General features: G+C 42.4%; 2 protein-coding genes across 2 annotated transcripts; one reads left to right on the top strand and one right to left on the bottom strand.

Moving 5' to 3' along the window:
- Window positions 1-1,083: 1,083 nt before the first annotated feature.
- On the top strand, window positions 1,084-10,928 carry LOC110089559 (C-type lectin BpLec). The gene is made up of 5 exons (XM_078378251.1): window positions 1,084-1,113; window positions 3,530-3,715; window positions 4,333-4,473; window positions 5,128-5,242; window positions 5,783-10,928. Exons 1-5 carry the CDS (start codon window positions 1,084-1,086, stop codon window positions 5,848-5,850), a joined length of 540 nt encoding a protein of 179 aa, XP_078234377.1. The 3' UTR covers window positions 5,851-10,928.
- LOC110089577 (C-type lectin BpLec-like) lies at window positions 7,242-15,930 on the bottom strand. Its single transcript, XM_078378249.1, has 5 exons — window positions 15,904-15,930; window positions 13,209-13,370; window positions 12,478-12,618; window positions 11,709-11,823; window positions 7,242-11,224 (listed from the first exon to the last, which is right to left on the bottom strand). Exons 1-5 carry the CDS (start codon window positions 15,928-15,930, stop codon window positions 11,157-11,159), a joined length of 513 nt encoding a protein of 170 aa, XP_078234375.1. The 3' UTR covers window positions 7,242-11,156.
- Window positions 15,931-20,064: the final 4,134 nt, after the last annotated feature.

Raw genomic sequence — 20,064 nt, 5'->3', positions numbered from 1 at the left:
TTCCCTGCTTCGGGAACCGATTTTTGCTTTACGACGATCAGCAAACAGCTGATCGTCGGGGGTCAAAATGGCCGCCGGCTGAAGAAAATGGTCCCCTGCTGTTTTCTAGGATGCATTCCTCACTTTACAGGCACAAAAAATGGCCGCCATATGGCGGATCTTCACTGGACAAGCAGGTATTCAGCCCATTGGAATGCATTGAATGGTTTTCAATGGGTTTCAGTGGGTTTTTTCGTTTCGTTTGACAATGTTTTTGCTCTACAGCGATTTTGCTGGAACGAATTAACTTTGTCAAGTGAGGCACCACTGTACATATTTGTCAAAATCCCATTACTTATCATAGCAAATTGCACTAGAGTAGGCCCATTGAATCAGTAAGGATTTAGTGAGTCAAATTCTCTGTAAGTTCCATTAATTCCAATGGCCCTACTCTAGCTTTGACTTACTATGAAAAAGTAATTTTTAGTTAAAGTAGGCCCATTTGAATCAACTGAACTTATGGAGGAGTTGACTCACCAAATCCCTGTTGATTCAGTGGACTTAATCTAATGTGATAGACAAACAGGATTTGGGCCAATTACACACAAAAAGAATTTCACACAGAAAAAGTGACATGCCAGGGTGAAAGGCTTTTAATTTTTTTTTAATGAACTGAGCTAGGCCATAAAGTCAATAAAACAAAGGAAAAAGAATAAGTACATTTATGGAAGAAATAAGAACATCCCCCCCCCCTTTCCTACTTGTACAGATATAAATTTAAAATGCTGTTTTTTTTTTAAAGCACACCTTTCCTTACCGGAATGAAAGATCACACTATGCCCTTTCTGAAACGCCGATGGCCAAGCGATACAAGCTGCTTTCCTCTGGTTTGTCCCTCGATTATGTAAAAACTGAAATTGGTGGACCAGGATTTCCTTGAAGTATTTTGCTCATCTTGGTATTGCACCACATCTCCATGGGAGACTATATAACGGTTGCCCAGAAAAAGGAAAGATCATCAGAGACGCTCTTGGCTCATCTGCCCACTGTCTCTGTCCAGTGAAGAGAAGAACATCACAAGCTGAGTAACCAAGATGATAACCGATGTCTCGAGTAGCTGGCTCCTGCAGGCTGGTAAGTGCTTTCAAAGTCTTTCAGACAGGCTGATGGGCTCGTCATCCAGGAAATTTGAAAATATAGCAAGCAGTGGTAAATGCAAAATATTTAACACCCTGCTACTAAGCACAATGGTGATTTACTTCAAAAGCAAGGCACAATAGAATTGAGAAGAATATTGAACTTTCCCCATTGGTTAAATGTGGAAGAACAAATAACAAGAACTACATTTGGAAGCCCACACAAGTTTCTTAGAATGTAATGTGTGAAATGATGATTCTTTAAAGCAGTGATCCCCAACCTTGGGCCTCCAGATGTCCTTGGACTACACCTCCCAGAAGCCTTCATCACCAGCTCTGCTGGCCAGGATTCCTGGGAGATGAAGTCCAAGAACATCTGGAGGCCCAAGGTTGGGGACCACTGTTTTAAAGGGCTTGTTAGCTTTTGCTATCTGTTACATCTTTGCTTTTGATATCCTAGGTGCATGAAAACAAAGCGTTGGTTGGGCTTTCTCCCCAATTTGTACCCAAAACTGGAAAAGTGTGTTATAATTTTCCTTCTAATAGAAAGCATCAGAGGCAGTTGAAGTTATTATCTGCATGGTGTTCACTTTGTTTACGCTGTGCAGTTTAGATGCATGACATTCATTCTGTGCAATTCCTGTTTTTTTTTTCCTCTCAAAGGTCAGCTAGAAGATGAGACTCTTCACCTACTTTGTCCTTGGCCTTCTCAGCATCTTGATCTCCCATCCGTTCCCTCAAGGTGATTTCCCTCAACAGCTACCAATTTTGGTCAATTTGTTTTTAGTTAGCAGAGCGTAACATGCAAAAATACAAACAGCTTCTGCACAGGGGATTCCGGAAGAGAATAGCTAAAAATCCCAGCTTTCACCCAGCCCCTTGGATCAATATTGAACTAGCCCTTTGCATATAAAAATCACTCTACAAGTAGTTTAATTATAAAAGAAAAGCATCTTTACTTAGAGTTGTTCTTCAGTTATAATCAGGAGAGTAAAAGGATAAAAAAGGGAGGTTGGCAGAGTGAAAAATCCATCAGAAAGTAAATGCTCTGGCCTCTCATTTGGAACAGTTAGCTCAGCCAGAAAATTTTTATTTATTTTATTTATTTTATTTATTTTATTTATATCCCGCCTATCTAGCCACTTAAGGCCACTCTAGGCGGCTTACAACAAGTGCAATTACAATAAAATTAAGACAATTTTAAATATGGGGAAAACTTAGACGAAAAGGGACAAAGACGAGGGGAGAGGAGAAAGAGGAAAGATCAGGGAATGGCTGAAGGGAAGGCCTGCTGAAACATCAGTGTTTTTAATTGCTTTTTAAAACCATAGTTCTTTTCTGAAAGCTAGCCAGGACTGAATTTCTGCTGACTAAACTGGAGGAATAGAGCCAAAACTGATACAATCTGCATGGGTGCATCTTGTCAGTAGCTGCCAAGACAGATAATGAGTAAACAGCTCTTGCACATCAAGATTTCGTTGGTGGGGATGGTTTCTGAGTGGGCAGATTTAGCCTAAACTCGTCCCGGATTTATAGAGCTGTGTCATCAACATAGTATGTCAACCAACAATGTACCAGAATGACTAAAATAGCAACATGTTGTGGGAAAGAGCTGTCTACTATACAGCCAATCCTACAAATCTTGAATAAATTGGTTTCCCTCAGGTGCCATGGGGAACATCCACAGTGCAGAAATTTTTTTTCAGCTGCCAGTTCTCATAGCTCCAAATGGCATGGGGATGGGGGCCATTTTGTTTTTTTACCTCAGGCAGTCAAATACTCCAGGCTAACACTGTTTCTAGGCAGCTCTCTGTGGACAGGAAAACTTGGACATGAACGTATTTCTTTCTGGGCAAGGACACAAGCTTGAGAAAGATATGTAAGTCAGTCAAAGTCCTTTGTTTTCAGTCAGGGGCTGAAAATTTCCCTGCCATTTGCTCACAAATATTCGCACACAGAGTAAGAACGTTCCGCCCAAATCAAGAAGGCCACTGTTTGATCGCAGGATTTTCCTGAGAAAATATCTACCACAACAAGGGGTGAGCTATTTTTTTTTCTTGCTGAGAGGATGTGCCCGAAAGAAAGGTTTTGGTCAACCATCCTCTTAGCTTTGTAGCAATCTCCTCTGATTTGACACCACAGGCCACATAATTTCACCATAACTCTTCCTAGTGAACAAAGTAGAAGCTGCAGGTGAAGAAAGCATTCTGAAGCAGTCACCAAGGCAGGCCAAGCATTACAAAAAGAAACAAAAAGCCACCCAGCCCGGAGGATGGGAAGCTGTGGCCAGTGGGACCTTGGGCAAATTTTTTTGTTTCTGGGCTGTAAATAATGTCTTCAGTTCAAATTTGAATCAAATCTGAACGTTGCTCCGAAGGGAAAATGTCACAGATTCTAAGCCCATGCCACCATAGGAACATGGAATTTCAAAGAACGCATTAAATACTACATTGGCTTCTTGTTCTGCATTATTTTGTTCTGTTCTCTCATCCTCTTTCTTCTCCACAGCTGAGGCCGACACCTGCGCCAGGGAATGGCTTCAAAACCAGGGCAACTGCTATGCCTATTTCGATCATCAGCTCTCATGGCAAGAGGCTGAGGTAAAAAGCCTTTTCCTGCATCCCAGATTTGATGTAATGCATGAGGTACAGATCAGGGATCTAGGAGCAGAGAAATAAACACAATGATGAAAATGGAACAGGGGTTACCTCGGTTATAGCACTTGAATTGAAAGAAATCAGAAATTCTCAAGAAATTCCCTAAAACCCAAATTTCCTTGCCAATGTTCAGTTTCCTGATATTTTCCTCCAATTATTTTTTCACCCTTCCAAATAAGATGTATTACTAAGAGATTTGAAAGGATTTTAATTTTAATTGCACTTCAAGATTATAATTAATTCCACTTGCATATTTGCATCTCAATTGTATTTTAACTCATTCGTTTGTTGTTTAATTATATGGTAAGCCACCATGGGCCTCAACTCTGGGGGAAAGGCAGCATACAACTAAACTAACTAAATAAATATGCATAAATAACTTCTCCAGGGCTGAGGGCTGTAAGAAAACCCATTTTTGAAATATTTTACGTTCTGAACACAAGGGACCTGTCTGTAACATTATCTTGCGGGGCAGCAACAAGACCCAGATTCTGAAAAGTACCAGCTCTGTTCTCTCTGTAAGAACATTCCAATATTCCTCTTGTTTTCTCCATTTTCAGATTGAGTGCCAGAGCTACGGGCGAGGAGCCCACCTTGCCTCTGTCCTTACAAAGGCAGAGACACTTCTGGTGGCTGAACACATCGCCACTTACCAAAAACAACCAAGTAATGTCTGGATTGGGCTCCATGATGTCCGTCAGGTGAACCTCTTTACCTCCCTCCACTCCAGCTAATCATCTGGAGATCTGGCCTTCATTCCATCATCCCTCTGGCTCTACTCAGGTGTTATGAATCCATGAATCACTTCCTCTGCTCCAGAGAGTCACCTCTGAAGTGTTCTAAGCTGTTTAGTAAAGCTTAGATATAGCTCTACTTCAACTTGGGTGTTATGAATACCTGTATATTCCCCATAGGGAATAATTAGTGTCCCATTCACCTCTGTCTCCAGTTTCATCATCTTCCTGTTAATGGAGAGTGATGGGTCTGAAAACCAAGTGATTGGTCTGAAGACCGAGCTCCACTTCCCTTTAAAGTTCTTTCATGTGAGCTGGGAGCCTGGAGAATCCAGATCTTAACTCGTGGTGGGAGTGTTCATGGATGGTGATAAAGGAATGGAAGGATGATAAAAGTTAAAATGAAGGGATTGGTCTAGATTGCTCCATCCTACTTAAGAGTGAATATATAAAAATTCATTAAAAAGAAATCAACCTAGAAATCCCACATGCTTTGCCCTTGTTTTTCCACAAGAGTCAACCAGCCCCTCGCTGCCACAATTACCCCCAACTCCCCATGCCCCAATTTCTGCAATTAGCCTTTTTCTTAACAAGAGCAATTATTTTATCTCCCGTACCCAGACCAGGAAATGGAGGTGGGCTGATGAGTCCACCTACAACTACAAGGCCTGGATGATCGGTCAGCCAGACAACTATGGCCAGAATGAGCACTGTGTGGAGTTGGTGTTTTATACAGGTACGCGATCTCTGAGGATGGAGACAGGCAGGATCTCTGGGGCATGTGGGTCTCCATGACTTCCTGACCTTTCTCAGCTGGTTTGGAGACAGGTGTACAAGTTACAGCATTCATGTTTCAGACAAGTGATACTTTCCCACCTCTCTCTGATGTAGAGTGCCACCTCTGGCACCCAATGGGATGTAGGGGTGGCATGTGGGAAACCTGTAGACTGGCATGTGGGAAACCTAGGTGGCCCTTCCCACTAACTGGGACACTCCCTAGGTGGCTTTAGGTTGGTCACATTCTCTCATCTGGATCATCTCCGCATAACAGTTACAAGCATAACATGGCAGAAGGAGAGACAGGAAGGCTACCTTGTGCTCCTATGAATAACTGACTATAAAATATATCAGAAAGTGGCAGTAAATCTGAACTAATTTGTTCTCCTTCCCCCAATGCGTCCCCTTATTTCTTCCAATCTCCACCTCAAAACCACACTCCCTTGTGCAGGAAAGAAGGCAAGGAGTATTACTATTGGGCATGTATTTTGTATTTTAGGTTTCACACAGTGGAACGATGCGGAGTGCAAGAAACGGAACGCCTACATCTGCAAGCATGAACTCTGAAGACGCTGGTTGCACCCATGGATGCCTGCTGGGAGACTGGATTGGTGGACATCCCTCCCTCTGATAACATCACCTCCTCCTCCATCTTGCAATCTCTATCCATCCTTTTCAAAATACCCTTTCTAAAGAATTTCTACTCAGCTCTCCTGCTTCTCTTGTACTGTTTTTTTGTGGTTGAACAGGGTCATGTTAATAAACACTTTCTGATGCATATATTTATTGGTATGTTGATCTTATTTTCACCCATTGGGTTCTGGCAATGACTGGCTGGTGAGGAGGTAGTTGGTGCCTTATTTGGCACCTTCAGCAATGGAGCATTTCAGCTGGAGCAGTGTCACCCAACTCTGCACAAGGCATTGTGCCTGCCCACTTTCCCTCTATTCTATAGTTACCAAAGGGGCTTATGTTTCTGTTGGTATGCTTAAAAAGGTAAAGGTTCCCCTTGACAATTTTTGTCCAGTCGTGTTCGACTCTAGGGGGCGGTGCTCATCCCCGTTTCCAAGCCACAGAGCCAGCGTTTGTCCGAAGACAATCTTCCGTGGTCACATGGCCAGTGCGACTTAGACACGGAACGCTGTTTACCTTCCCACTGAAGTGGTCCCTATTTATCTACTCGCATTTGCATGCTTTTGAACCGCTAGGTTGGCAGGAGCTGGGACAAGCGATGGGAGCTCACTCCGTCACGTGGATTCAATCTTACAACTGCTTGGTCTTCTGACCCTGCAGCACAGGCTTCTGTGGTTTAGCCTGCAGCGCCACCATGTCCCTTATGCTTAGCATGAGAAAATTTTAAAAATTCAGTCCATTTCTGACTGCTAAATAAGGAACATTCAGCATGGCTCTCAGAGGAGTTCTTGAGTGTACCAAGTTAGCTACATGAAGCAACAGGATTTCAGCCCTGGGCAAACTAAATCCTTTCCCAACGTGTTTGGTTGCAGAACGAATATGTTTCAGGTGAGGGTAACCTGAAGGTTCAAGGAATGTTGCCAGCTGAGTATCACCCCATTCTGTGAGATTTCAGGGGTGAGAGTTGAGATGATGGGGTAGGCCCTTGGAAAGTCATTGAACAAGAGTTGGATGGGGGCATGGGGCACTGAGAAAATGGAGGTCAGGCCAGGTAAATGGCCCCAGATCCCAGGCAATGCTATTTCTGCAGTTGGGAAAAACCTCAACACCAGCCCAGAGATCACACTTCCAGGGTTTGAGCAGCAAGGATCACAAGTCACAGCACTTGAGCGCTCCACCTCTACAAATGAAATGATGAGTCCAAAGCCATGTGCTAGACCCCTCTCTCCGAAGTCTTCCCCCCCTCACTTCTGCCACATTGGTATGCTGATGTCTGCATAATGCAAGCTCAGCCAACTTTACATTAAGCCAGCAAGGCTAAGTCCTTTTTGTGGAAAACGTGGAGATAAGCAGCCATTCTTCCAAACATCCTAGCACGTGACAATCCAATTTCCTCCTTCACTCTGAGATTTGGCTCTCTGGGGAGAGATAGAGGGGATTCCTGAACAGTGGTGATTTTGATTCCTTGTATAAATGTTAGTGTCTTATGTTAACTTAAATTCACATAACACAAGACCAGATGTGGAGATCAGAGGATCGAGGAGACTCCAGGCTGCCTGCCTGGAAAGCAGGACCTTTGTTATATGTTAATTGGGGCAAGCCAAATGTTGAGCAGGTTATGATAGCCTGGTGGAAAATGATTAACACCTAAATGTTTCAATGAATTCACCCAGATCTGTATCGTAGATCTGTGTCTCTTGAATCCACACCTTGGAGTCTTTGAACTACAGAGCCAAAGACTTCAGGAAAACTTTAAGAACTCTCTTAGGAGATAGAGTGGGGGAGAACAACACAGATGGAGAACATAAATGATGGAGGAATTGGTAAATAGCTGAGCTGTCATGGGACTGGGGAGTGTGAGAGAGCAGATTTCGGTTCTTGTGACAGAATAGCTTTCCTTGTTTTTGCTAGTGTGCCGTTATCTTGCTTGAGTTCATTGCCTGTTAATATTTTGCCAAAGATCTGAGTTTGTTTCCTGTTTACATAATTTTACTTATTTTTCCAGAAGCTTATTCTTTGATTTTTGTGACTGTTTCCCATAGCCTTGCAACCACTCAACGTCTGGCTTTGCCAGATGCAATTTCTATTTTGTTTGACCTTCCTTTTCTTTACTTGTTTTAAATAAAACATGTTAAGAGGATTTCTGGTCTGGCAGATGCTTTTAAGGGACCCATAGGTGAATTAAATCTCATAGCCTCGCCAAGGTTTGGCCAGGACTACCAGGTATGTTTCTGAGGCGTGTCAAGACTTCATTTTGTGGTTTGGTTCATTGGGAAATGGTGGCAGATCTACTGAAAGCAGCAAACCATCCTCTACACCCACAATGGTTATAAATCTGTGCAGGATGCTTTTCAAGGGCTTCTTCCTCACTTTGAAAGAGCAAGTCCTGGTCTCTGAGGGGGTTCCACTGGGAAAAGGCTCAGAGAAAGTTGGTTCCTGTCCCTAGCACGCTATCTGGGCATTTGGGGAAGGAAAACTATTCCTCAGACATCAACTAGTGCTCTGTCCTCAGAGAGAAGGACTGACTTGATCTCTCACTGGAACACCAACGTTCAGCAACTGGGATTAGATGGAAAACAGGGGCTGAATGAGTGGAGCCAATGATATATTGAACCTCATAATGAGGCACAAAATGGGATGGTCTGTAAACATGGACATAATTCTGATTTGAGAAATTATGGAACATTGATTCCTATTGTTTTTGTTCTGTGCTTTCAAGCTGGGACAGAAGTATAATAACACTAACAGGGCTTTTAAGGTAAGTGGTTTTACAAGTTCCCATTCCTTCAGTGATTATACATGGCCGTGGGGATTCCAGACGTGGTCTCCTGAGTCTATTCCATTATTCTATCCACTTCACCACATTGGGAACCTGGATTTGAGCAATCTAGTTTTGATGTAAACATTGCTATCTTTTGGGGAGTTGGAAGATCTAGTAGAACTATCTTTTACTGATAGATAATGTCCCACTGTACTTTCTGTCCACTCATAATTTGGAGACACAGAGACTTTCTTTCCAATCCACGATCACTGCGCAATGGATTGACCTCCATCCATCTGTGAGACGTCTATCTTTCTCTCTCCCCTTCTTGCCCATACCCATCGCTCTGCTGTGACTATGAGGGATTCCAACCAAGCCATTTATTGGGTAATTGTCGAGCTTCATCCATCGAAGTAGGGCGAGGTTCAGATCAGTGGAGCTGGTGACTTCAGTTAGAATTTTGCCTTCAGTTTTGCAAGAGTTATCCTAGGTGCTGAATCTCTTTTGGTTTAGGATGGAGTTTGGCACCTCGGACAGCTCATATAAAGAGAAAAATAAAACCTCAAGTGAATTCGCAGCCTCCCAGCAATGGAAGTCACCAGCCACCACTGCTCCAGACAATAACATCCTTCAGTAGTAAATCCTCTAGCTTTTCTGGCTAGTCCTTCCATCTTTTCTTCCAACAAAAGCATGGGCCTGACATATCCAGACTACCTTTAAGCAAACTTAAGAGCTCTATAATAGGGAAGGAATAGCCACATTGAATCTTTGATGGGTAGCATGAGGATCCACCAAACCATCCATGGATGTACCTTGTGTTCTTCCTGTAACCTTTTCTTCATTACTTTCCTTCTCCTCTCTCACTAACGTCTATTGCCATCAGCATCTTCCATTCCCTATCAAAGTCTCTCAATCTTTATCAAGCATCACTGTTGAAGAATCATACATTCCCAAATCACTCTCCTCCTTCATGCATAAACAGTCAGGGCAGAGTCCTCATCAGTGTTCCTGTGTGTGCAACGCTCAGTTGCACATGTAGTTATCACTGGATGCCGTTTATACAGAAGGCAATGTTGCTTTCAATGGGTTGTCTCCTCACTCATGCAACTACAACCTGGACATGGCATGCAGTGCAATTTCCAATGGATGTTACACTCCATGTTTCTTCAAGAAGTGTTGCCCAATATGGCTGGACCTTGGGGTTTCTGTGAAAGACCAAGTCAGCCCCATAGGATGATGTCTGAAGAATTGCTTCCCTATCTCAGATCCCGAGATGGGGAGTCAAAGCTAAAGGAAAAGAGGAATAAAAATTGGATCGTTGTGTGTTAGTAGGCTTTAAAGGCTGGTTGCTCATCTCTACCTTTTTTCCAAGGAAATACTTAGTCTTGTTGGCTCAACGTAAAGTCGGTAGTGTGTGCATTGTGCAAACATCATCAGCATGCCAATAAGGCATGGGCAAGGGGCAGGGTCTTGGAAGAGAGGGCATGAATGCATGATTTTGGACTCATCTTTCTATTCGTAGAGGTGGCACACTCTAGCACTGTGACTTGTGATCCTTGCTGCTCAAAGACTGGCATAGTGGCACAAGATTTCTGGGCTGGTTTTGAACCTTCTTCCATTTGCAGGAATAGCACTGGCTGGGTCCTGAGTCCATTTACCTGGTCTCATCCTCCATTTCTCAATTTATTCCATCCCCTCCTCCCAGCGTTTGCCTGGTGCCATCCCTATCATCTCAGCTCTCTGCCTTGCAATATCTTGGAATAAGATGCTTCTCACCTGGCAAGCTTACTCAAACCTCCAGGTCACCTGATCTTAAAACATATTCACTCTGCAACCAAATCCTCCTTTGGAGAAGTGTTTAGTTTGACCATGTCTGAAATCCTGTTACTTCGTGTGAGAAGATTTGTGACTTGCAACATTCCTCCATGGTAAACAGAGAATCCCATTTTCATTTTTTGAGGGTGTGCATCCTCTTGCTTGGTGCACTCAAACACTCCTCTGAGAGTCATGACAAATGTTCCTTATTTAGCAGCCAGAAACAGAGAGAAGGTCATGACTATTCTCTTGCTAAGCAACAGGATTTAAGCCATACCAACAGTGACAACAAGCCCCTTTGGTAACTGTGGAATAGAGGGAAATCCTCTCTTCTTCCCCAATTGCTGAAGGTGTGAAATAAGGCTCTGGCTGTCTTTTTGGCAGCCAGTCATTGCCAGAAAACAGCGGGTGAAACAAAGAGCAACATACCAATAAATATATGCATCAGAAAATGTTTATTAATATTACCCTGTTCATCCAAAAAAAAACAGTACAAGAGAAGGAGAAGGCTAGAGCAGAAACTTTTCAGAAATTGTATTTAGAGAAGGATGGATAGAAGTTGGTCTTCCAATTTGCAAGATGGAGGAGGAGGTAATGTTATTAAAGGGAGGGATGTCCACCAATCCATTATCCCAGCAGGCATCCCCGGGTGCAACCAGCGTCTTCAGAGTTCATGCTTGCAGATGTAGGCGTTCCGTTTCTTGCACTCCGCATCGTTCCACCGTGTGAAACCTAAAACACCAAATACATGCCCAGTATTAACACTCCTTGCTTTCTTTCCTGCCCAAGTGAGTGTGGTTTCGAGGGGGAGATTGGAAAAAGAAGGGAGAGACACATGGGGGGGGGGGAGAAGGCAAATTAGTCCAGATTTACTGCTGGTTTCTGGTATCATTTTTAATAGTCGGTCATGCTAACCTAACTTTTCCCTATCTGAGTCTACCAATTTATCATACAAATAGTGACCTAAAAGAAAAAAAAAAGTCATGATGTAATAGGGTCCAAAAGTGCTGACTGGAAGTCTCAATGAGTTAGGTATCCGGATGAAGAGCCAGAACTTGGAGTTCAATACCCCTCTGGACATCCCATGAGAGTCAGCCCGTGTGGCCTTGGGCAAGCTGCACAGTCCCAGAGCTGCCCCCCAGAGGAAAGGGAATGGTCAAACCCTTCTGAATACTCTCTGAGATCCTGCCTGTCTCCATCCTCAGAGATCGCGTACCTGTATAAAACACCAGTTCCACACAGTGCTCATTCTGGCCATAGTTGTCTGGCTGACCGATCATCCAGGCCTTGTAGTTGTAGGTGGACTCATCAGCCCACCTCCATTTCCTGGTCTGCGTACGGGACACAAAATAAATGGTCTTGTTGAGAAAAAGGCTAATTGGAGAAATTGGGGCATGGGGAGTTGGGGGTAATTGTGGCAGCGAGGGGCTGGTTGACTCTTGTGGAAAAACAAGGGCAAAGCATGTGGGATTTCTAGATTGATTTCTTTTTAATGAATTTTTATATATTCACTCTTAGGTAGGATGGAGCAATCTAGACCAATCCCTTCATTTTAACTTTTATCATCCTTCCATTCCTTTATCACCATCCATGAACACTCCCACCACGAGTTAGGATCTGGATTCTCCAGGCTCCCGGCTCACATGAAAGAACTTTAAAGGGAAGTGGAGCTCGGTCTTCAGACCAATCACTTGGTTTTCAGACCCATCACTCTCCATTAACAGGAAGATGATGAAACTGGAGACAGAGGTGAATGGGACACTAATTATTCCCTATGGGGAATATACAGGTATTCATAACACCCAAGTTGAAGTAGAGCTATATCCAAGCTTTACTAAACAGCTTAGAACACTTCAGAGGTGACTTTCTGGAGCGGAGGGAGTGATTCATGGATTCATAACACCTGAGTAGAGCCGGAGGGATGATGGAATGAAGGCCAGATCTCCAGATGATTTGCTGGAGCGGAGGGAGGGAAAGAGGCTCACCTGACGGACATCATGGAGCCCAATCCAGACATTACTTGGTTGTTTCTGGTAGGTGGCGATGTGTTCAGCCACCAGAAGTGTCTCTGCTTTTGTAAGGACAGAGGCAAGGTGGGCTCCTCGCCCGTAGCTCTGGCACTCAATCTGAAAATGGAGAAAACAAGAGGAATATTGGAATGTTATTACAGAGAGAACAGTGTTGGTGCAGAAATGGAAGCTTCCAAAATTTGAGTTTAATGGTGAATTGTAAGATTACATTACTCATCTGTGAAGTAAATGTTCAAAAACTATGTTTTTTTTTTACATATCACAGCTCAGGTGCAGTCATATATTTATATTCATTTATTTTATCTAGTTGTATTATGTCTTTCTCCCAGAACTGCTTACAACATTATTAAACAACAGAAGAGTTAAAATAGAGTTAAGTTACAAATGGAATTAAATTCCATTAGAACCTTAATGCGTAACTAGTAATATTACTTATAGTAGGAATACATTTGTATTAGGTAAGATGAGAAAAGAATTAGAAGAAAACATTGCCATGCTGAACTTTGACAAGGAAAATCGGGTCTGAGGTAATTTTTTTTTTTTTACAATTTCCAGTTCATTTCAGCTCACGTTCAGTAACTAGTCTCTCCTCCATTCGCACCACTGTGCTTATTTTTTTTCCTCATGGAACTATACAGCTGATCATGCCTTACATCAAAGTTGGGGTGCTAAGAAAGGCTTCTTACCTCAGCCTCTTGCCATGACAGCTGATGATCAAAATATGCATAGCAGTTGCCCTGGTTTTGAAGCCATTCCCTGGCGCAGGTGTCGGCCTCAGCTGTGGAGAGGGAAGACGATGTAAAAAAAGAAGAAAAAAGAAAATGAATGCAGAGCAGGAGAACACTGATCTAGCTTTTAATACAATCTTTAAAATTCCACTTTCCTGTAGTGGAAGGGTTTTAGAATCAGTAGAACTTTCACTTCTGAACAAGGTTTGGATGGGATACAGATTCCAACTGATGACATTATTTAAAATCCAGAAAGATATTTTGCACAAGGTCTCACTGGCTAAAGTTTCCCATTGACTTTCTGGCTTTTTACTTCTTTTTGTTGTTTTCGTCCTAGTTTTTTACTGCTCCAGAACACTTTCGTCACCTGCAGTTTTTGTTTGTTGATTGTACCTTCCCTGGATTAAGTTATGGTAAAATTATGTGCCGTGTGGTGTCAAATTTGATAGCACTGCTACAAAGTTAAGATGACGGTTGGCCAAACCCCTTTTTTTGATGGGACATCCTCTCAGCAAGAAAAATAGTTTGCCTTTTGTTCTGCTAGATGTTTTTTCAGGCATCTTTCCCAGAAATTCCTGGTAATGAAAAGTGGAGTTCTCTGTTTAGCGTGCAGCATTCTTAATCTGGGCTTTACGGTTTGTGTATATGTGCATGTGAGGCAGGGTACCAACATATATTGGTAGGAACATGTTCTCTGAATGAAAACATAGGGCTTCCTAGGTATTGAGTACTCCAAAGTGGTTTATGATTTCCTTCTTTTCGGAGCACCCTGGGACTGTACAACTTTGTTGTTTAGTCGTTAAGTCATGTCCGACTCTTCATGACCCCATGGACCAGAGCACGCCAGGCCCTCTTGTCCTCCACTGCCTCCCAGAGTTGGGTCAAATTAATATTGGTTGCTTTGATGACACTGTCCATCCATCTCGTCCTTTGTCGTCCCCTTCTCCTCTTGCCTTCACACTTTCCCAACATCTGGGTCTCTTCCAGGGAGTCTTCTCTTCTCATGAGATGGCTAAAGGATTGGAGCCTCAGCTTCAGGATCTGTCCTTCCAGTGAGCACTCGGGGTTGATTTCCTTCAAAATGGATAGGTTTGTTCTCTTTGCAGTCCAGGGGGCTCTCAAGAGTCTCCTCCAGCACCTGTGCAGCTTACTCAAGGCTACACAGGGTGGCTCTTCTCCCAAGGAGACACAGTGGGGAATAGAACTTGCAACCTTTGGGTCCTCCAGCCAGTCTGCTCCCTAGCTAACTTGAACATTGTCCAAAAGCAAGAATTAAACCTTTTGGTGTCAAGGACAAGTTGTGAAGGAACAAATGTGAACAGTTCACATAGTTATTTTATGATGCCAGTTTCCAAGCTGCTTGTACCAGATCATGATAGCTATTGCCTCGAATTCTTTTGCTGCATCATGTCCATATGGGCTGATAATGGGCCCTCAAGTCAATTCTGACATATCCCTGGGTTTTCTTGATTTGAAATAGTCAACAGTCCCTGTTTTGGGGAGCACTCTTGGACTATGAAGAATCAAGGTCCCTGTCCTTCATGGTCCAACTAACTGAACCCTCCACCAGTTCAGATTTATTATGCATACAATATTAATATTGATTTTAAAAACTCACCTCCCAAGAAAGGATTAGTGAAGATGATTCCAAGAATGCAAAGGATGAAATTGGTGAAGATTGCCATTTTCTGGTTGACCTTTTTAGGGGAAAACGTACAGTTAATTCAAGAGGTCAATTTTTTTGATTGCATTTATCTGATCTGGTCAAGCGAGGTAGAAAAATGCAGTGTTTCCTGACTGTTACAATGATAGCGCTATATTTTTGCTTCCACGTTTGAATTTCAAAAGAACAAGGAAGATCAATTAAAAATAAAAATGCAGGTTTAAAATAGCTTTGCTAGTTGTTCCCATAACATGGCTGGAGAATTCAAAGAACTGAAGCAAAAGAAAGAGAAGAAAAGCATTCGGTTGGAGAAGAATGTTTTGAAAAGTAGACTGGTCAGGTTAAAGTCCCAGCAGTTCTGTAAACCCTTCCACAGCTGCTATTTGCCAAGGCAAATAGCAGCTGAGGACATGTGAATTCTGAGGTATCATATTCTTCCATAGCAGAAATTTCTTTTTCACAAGGAAAACGGGTGCTGTTTGTGTGGAACGCAGATCCATCTTAGTTCTTTAAAACATGAAAAAGTTCATCTGTGTATCTTTGTATATTTCCTCTCGTGGGCAAAAGAATAAATTAGATAGCATTCATGGTGAAGCACCTCCATCTTTAATTATGATGTTCTACTATATTTGAGTAGAAAAGTCAATTAGTTGAGCTGATGCTGTTTTATATGAGCCTCTTTTATCTGTATGCCCTGTAACAGAAAACTCTCACTCCAAAAAAGCTAAAAGTTATTAAAAAATAATTAAATAGTGTGGTGCTTTTTCCAGGAAATTGCAGCCATATTCTAAAATCTCTTCTGCATATTCAGAGTTTTAGACATATGTTATGTTCATATCAGAACAGGACTGAAATATTTCTCAGGTTCATCCACCACCTCAGTCCATTGTTCTCCAATGTGCCAATTAACTGGCAGTTTTCCCCTGCACCCAATTATTCAAGGTCCTTAATAATTCCCATTTCGTCTCTTCTCTTGGGCCAATATCCCACTTGCTTGGTGAGAGCATTATCAATCATGGTTGCTCTCTCCAAGCATTCCTCTCTGCCATGTTTCTGACAAACCCTTTGTTAATAAGCCTTTACTCTCCACTCTCTCTTAAGCCCTTGGGAACATGTTGGTCTCTACCCTCCATAGAACATTAAAGAAGCCTCTCAGCAGAATCCACAACAGTCCCTTCAAGCACTCACCTTGTGATCCTCTTCTCCGGAGTGGGCAGATGTGGTGGACAGTTGAGCTGGAAGTACTCTTTCTTTTTCTTAGGCATCTCCTTTATAGTCCTTGGCCAGACATGGCGCAAGACCAAGGTGAGCTAAAAGGTTCAAGGATATCCTGGTCCAACACCTTCAATGTTTGCATAATCCCCTGGGCCAAACTCTTAGATAGGTGCTCATATTGCTGGCCATCTAAATTTGAGAAAGGGCAGCGTGCTGACCTTTATTTGAGCGAGGAAAGAGGTATTGAGAAAACCAGTCTTTTGACTCCACGTCCCTTACAGGGAGGTGAGGAAAAAACCTTTTTAATGTTAATGGCAGTCCTCTAGGATATGAAGACAAAACAATGTAACTTACATACAAGACCTATAGCCTGATGCATATACAATCACATTCCACCATTTAATCTCATACACTATAACCGTACGTCTGTCAATATTTCCGTCCTTTCCCGTCAATTACTTTTTATTGGAGTGTTTTTTCTTTTAACTATCCAATTGAACTTGGTTTCCCCTGTATAAATAGGTCTCTAATCTTATAGATTCCAATTTCCTTTTGATATTTAAACTATACATATTTGTCTTGAAATTTAAATTTAGGAAGTTTAAAAAAGGGACATAACGGAGATACTGTATAGGGGGAGTAAGGATTTCCATTTACCCGTATTTTTCGCTCCATAAGACGCACCTTTCCATAAGACGCACCAATTTTTTAGGAGAAGAAAACAGGAAAATATAATCTCTTTTCTTTGCTCCATAAGACACACAGACTTTCCACCCCCCTGTTTTGTGGGAAAAAAGTGTGTCTTATGGTGCAAAAAATACGGTATTTATGCCGTATTAAAAGTGCTTCACTACTTAAAATGTTGCGTATTTCAACCCTATTCCTCAGCAATTTTGATGTGCATAAATAAGAATTAATCACCTGGGGTTCCCTTCCTTGATTTGGACCTAATCAAGGGTCTTATTCATCTGTTCAATGTAACACTTTAAGCAATTTGAAAAGCTTCATAATGCCAGCTCATTTCCTCATTCTCTTGACTTTTAACTATCGACAGTGGTCTGACCTTAACTTCCTTGGTGTGGGCACCTCATATTTCCCCTTCTTTCTCCCTCTGTTGTCTCCTCCTGCTAGATTTCACACAATAAACTCCTTGAGGAATAGACACGTCTATCTACTAAATATTTTAACATGTCGTGGGCTCAACATTTAATCCAAGATTTATCTTCTCATGTCTGCAGAGGAAAAAATCCAAAGTTATACACTGAGGAAGGGACAGAGATGAGAAAATGCTGCTCTAGCCCATTGCACTCCCATGGGGGCACCCGAATTAGATGTAATTAATCCTTAATTTTTTAATTTTTGTTTGTGGGAACTGTCATACCAGTACACTAAGTCTGGCACACACATCACCAGTTCTCATAAGACATCATGGTGAATAGCCATTCAGAATGCAAAACCCTGCTGGTGCAAATTTATGCATATGCAACCTGGATCAATTTCTGGAAAATTTTAATTTAAACTAGGGAAAAGCTTCCTATCATTCCCGTAACTCTAACTTTTTGATTCTGAGGTTCTTTAGGTCTTCCTTTTTTCCTGGAGAAACCCTTGGGATGGAGTACGGCTTAAGTAGTGAAAAAAATCACAACTGGATCACCACTGCCAGGTCTGAGATTGGCAGCTATTTTTGACTATTAAAGGCACCCCACTTGATGCTAAAGAATTCTATTTTTAAAAAAGATGCCATACAGCTCTGGCTTCTGCTTCCCTTCTGTATGGAGACTCTTAGAGGTCCTGACTGCATTCTCAGCTGATATGGGTGTGCCTATATCTCTTTTTTTAAATGTTGATTCAATTATTTAACTTATACACCCATATGCAGTTATTTATTTATTTATTTATTATTTATTTATTTGATTTATACCATGCCTATCTGGTGCTTGTTTTATATATAAAAGCACTTTCCTACTTTTTGCAACAAATTTCTCCAAGTTTATATATATACTTCGAGAAATTTTTGCAAAAAGTAGAAAAGTGGAAATTTGTTGCAAAAAGTGGGAAAGTGCAAATTTGTTGCAAAAAGTGGGAAAGTGCAAATTTCACAGGATAAACCAATGTAGTGGGTGGTCCAGAAGTATTACATTAGAAAAGTTGACATTAAAGTATGAATCAAACAGATTTGCCTCCAACCTCTATAGGGCAGCTCTTCCTAGGCTTCTACTCTTTCCTTCGTCAGATTTCCCTGTGGATACCTCAGAATTCCTAGTCTTTGGTGTGACCAGAAGCTACAGATTGAAACATGCTCACGTAGCTACCAAATGCTGATGAAAATCTCTTAGACTATCTCAAGTCATATGTGGAAACTTGTGAAACCATTCTGGAGATGTCAAAGGAGCCCCCTGAGGCATATAGATTTCTTATGTTCACAAAGGGTGAGTGAAAAGAGGAAGGAAGAAGGGTATTTCAGTTCAAGGACTGCACTTGCCTAAATTAGCCTTTTGACAGCACAGACTTAAGGCTATTTGGCTCATTTTGTATATTTGATCTCTTTCGCTTCAGGCATCCAAAGCAGGGCAGGGAGATGGAGCTTCCTGCTCCACCTCTGCCCTGTCCAATTCATGACTGGCCACCTTCTGTTGGACATGAAAAATCAGAAGAGAGAAGCTATAGCTTTTAATTGAACTCATTTGGATGTAATGATAATGCCTACACAAGAATTTGGAAGGATATCGATTTTTCTGGGTCCCAGCTTATGTGGAGAGTCTTCAATGGCAGAAGAGGCTCTCCTTCTTCTGATTTGTCATCTTCGTCTGTGGAAAGGTGACAAAACTATTGAGGAAGGGGTGAGGCTAAAATGTTGGGAGAGGATAGGCTAGGCATATTTAACCCTGGAAACTCCATTAGTTGGCCACAGGCTCGGCTGGCCATAGAGGAATTTTCCCCAACTTCCTAACATTTCCAAGTCACATGATCAGGGGCATGGCAAAGTGCAAGTGATACCCCATTGGATGGCCACCGTAGTTTCCAGAAGTGAAGTGATGTGAAATGTCAATATTGAAGAGAACACTGGCCGATTTTTCTCCAGTTGGAGAACAGGCCGTAACACTTGATTTAACTGATGTGGTTAAGAGTAGGGACAGATACACATGGTCTAAAACAGCCATCCACAACCTTTTTGGGGCTGCGGACCAGCTGGGGGGGACCGAGCTCCATGTGTGTGGGGGCAAGGACAACCCCACATGAGCACTGTGGGCGTGTCACACTCGTGGGGCTGTTGTGCTCGGTCGCATGTTGCGAGCGTGACATGCCCCCCACAAGCACGACATACACCCCATGAGCGCGACAGCTGACACCCCCCTGCACGAGCGCAACACACCCACCGCACAAGCGTAGGGGGGGAAGATCCATATCCACAGCCCAGATCCAGCAAGCCCACAGACCAGCACCGGGCCGCAGACTGGGGGTTGATGACCCCTGGTCTAAAATATATAGTTTTATATGGCATGCTCTGCCTCTCTAATTATTTTCTCAATGTTTATCTTTATTGGCCAACATCCTGCTGAGGAAATGCAGAGCAAAACTTTGATCATATGAGTGCCATCACCCCCCAAACATCTTGGCCAGCTCCCCTTTGTGTGCCTGCTCTTACATGGTTCGCACAATTGATTGTACAACAGTGTACCTGTCACCAGGAAAATGGCTATGATAGCCCTCTTTTTTCTTAATAAGATTTTGGAGTGTGAGTCACGCTTTGTGTCGACTATATCTGTGGCCAAAATGTTTTCCACTGAGAAATCAATAACAGTGTTGCCATCATGAACAACAACGAAGTACCAGTTAAGTTGATACGTGTAAAAACAGTGTGACCTGATCAGTATCCTGTACTACGATAGTACTCTATCAACTGCGGTGTTTAATTACTCTGGAGGTTTGGGCTTT

This window comes from Pogona vitticeps, chromosome 6 (assembly GCF_051106095.1).
Source record: "Pogona vitticeps strain Pit_001003342236 chromosome 6, PviZW2.1, whole genome shotgun sequence".
Lineage (NCBI taxonomy): Eukaryota > Metazoa > Chordata > Lepidosauria > Squamata > Agamidae > Pogona > Pogona vitticeps.
This window is presented reverse-complemented; position numbering and strand designations above follow the sequence as displayed.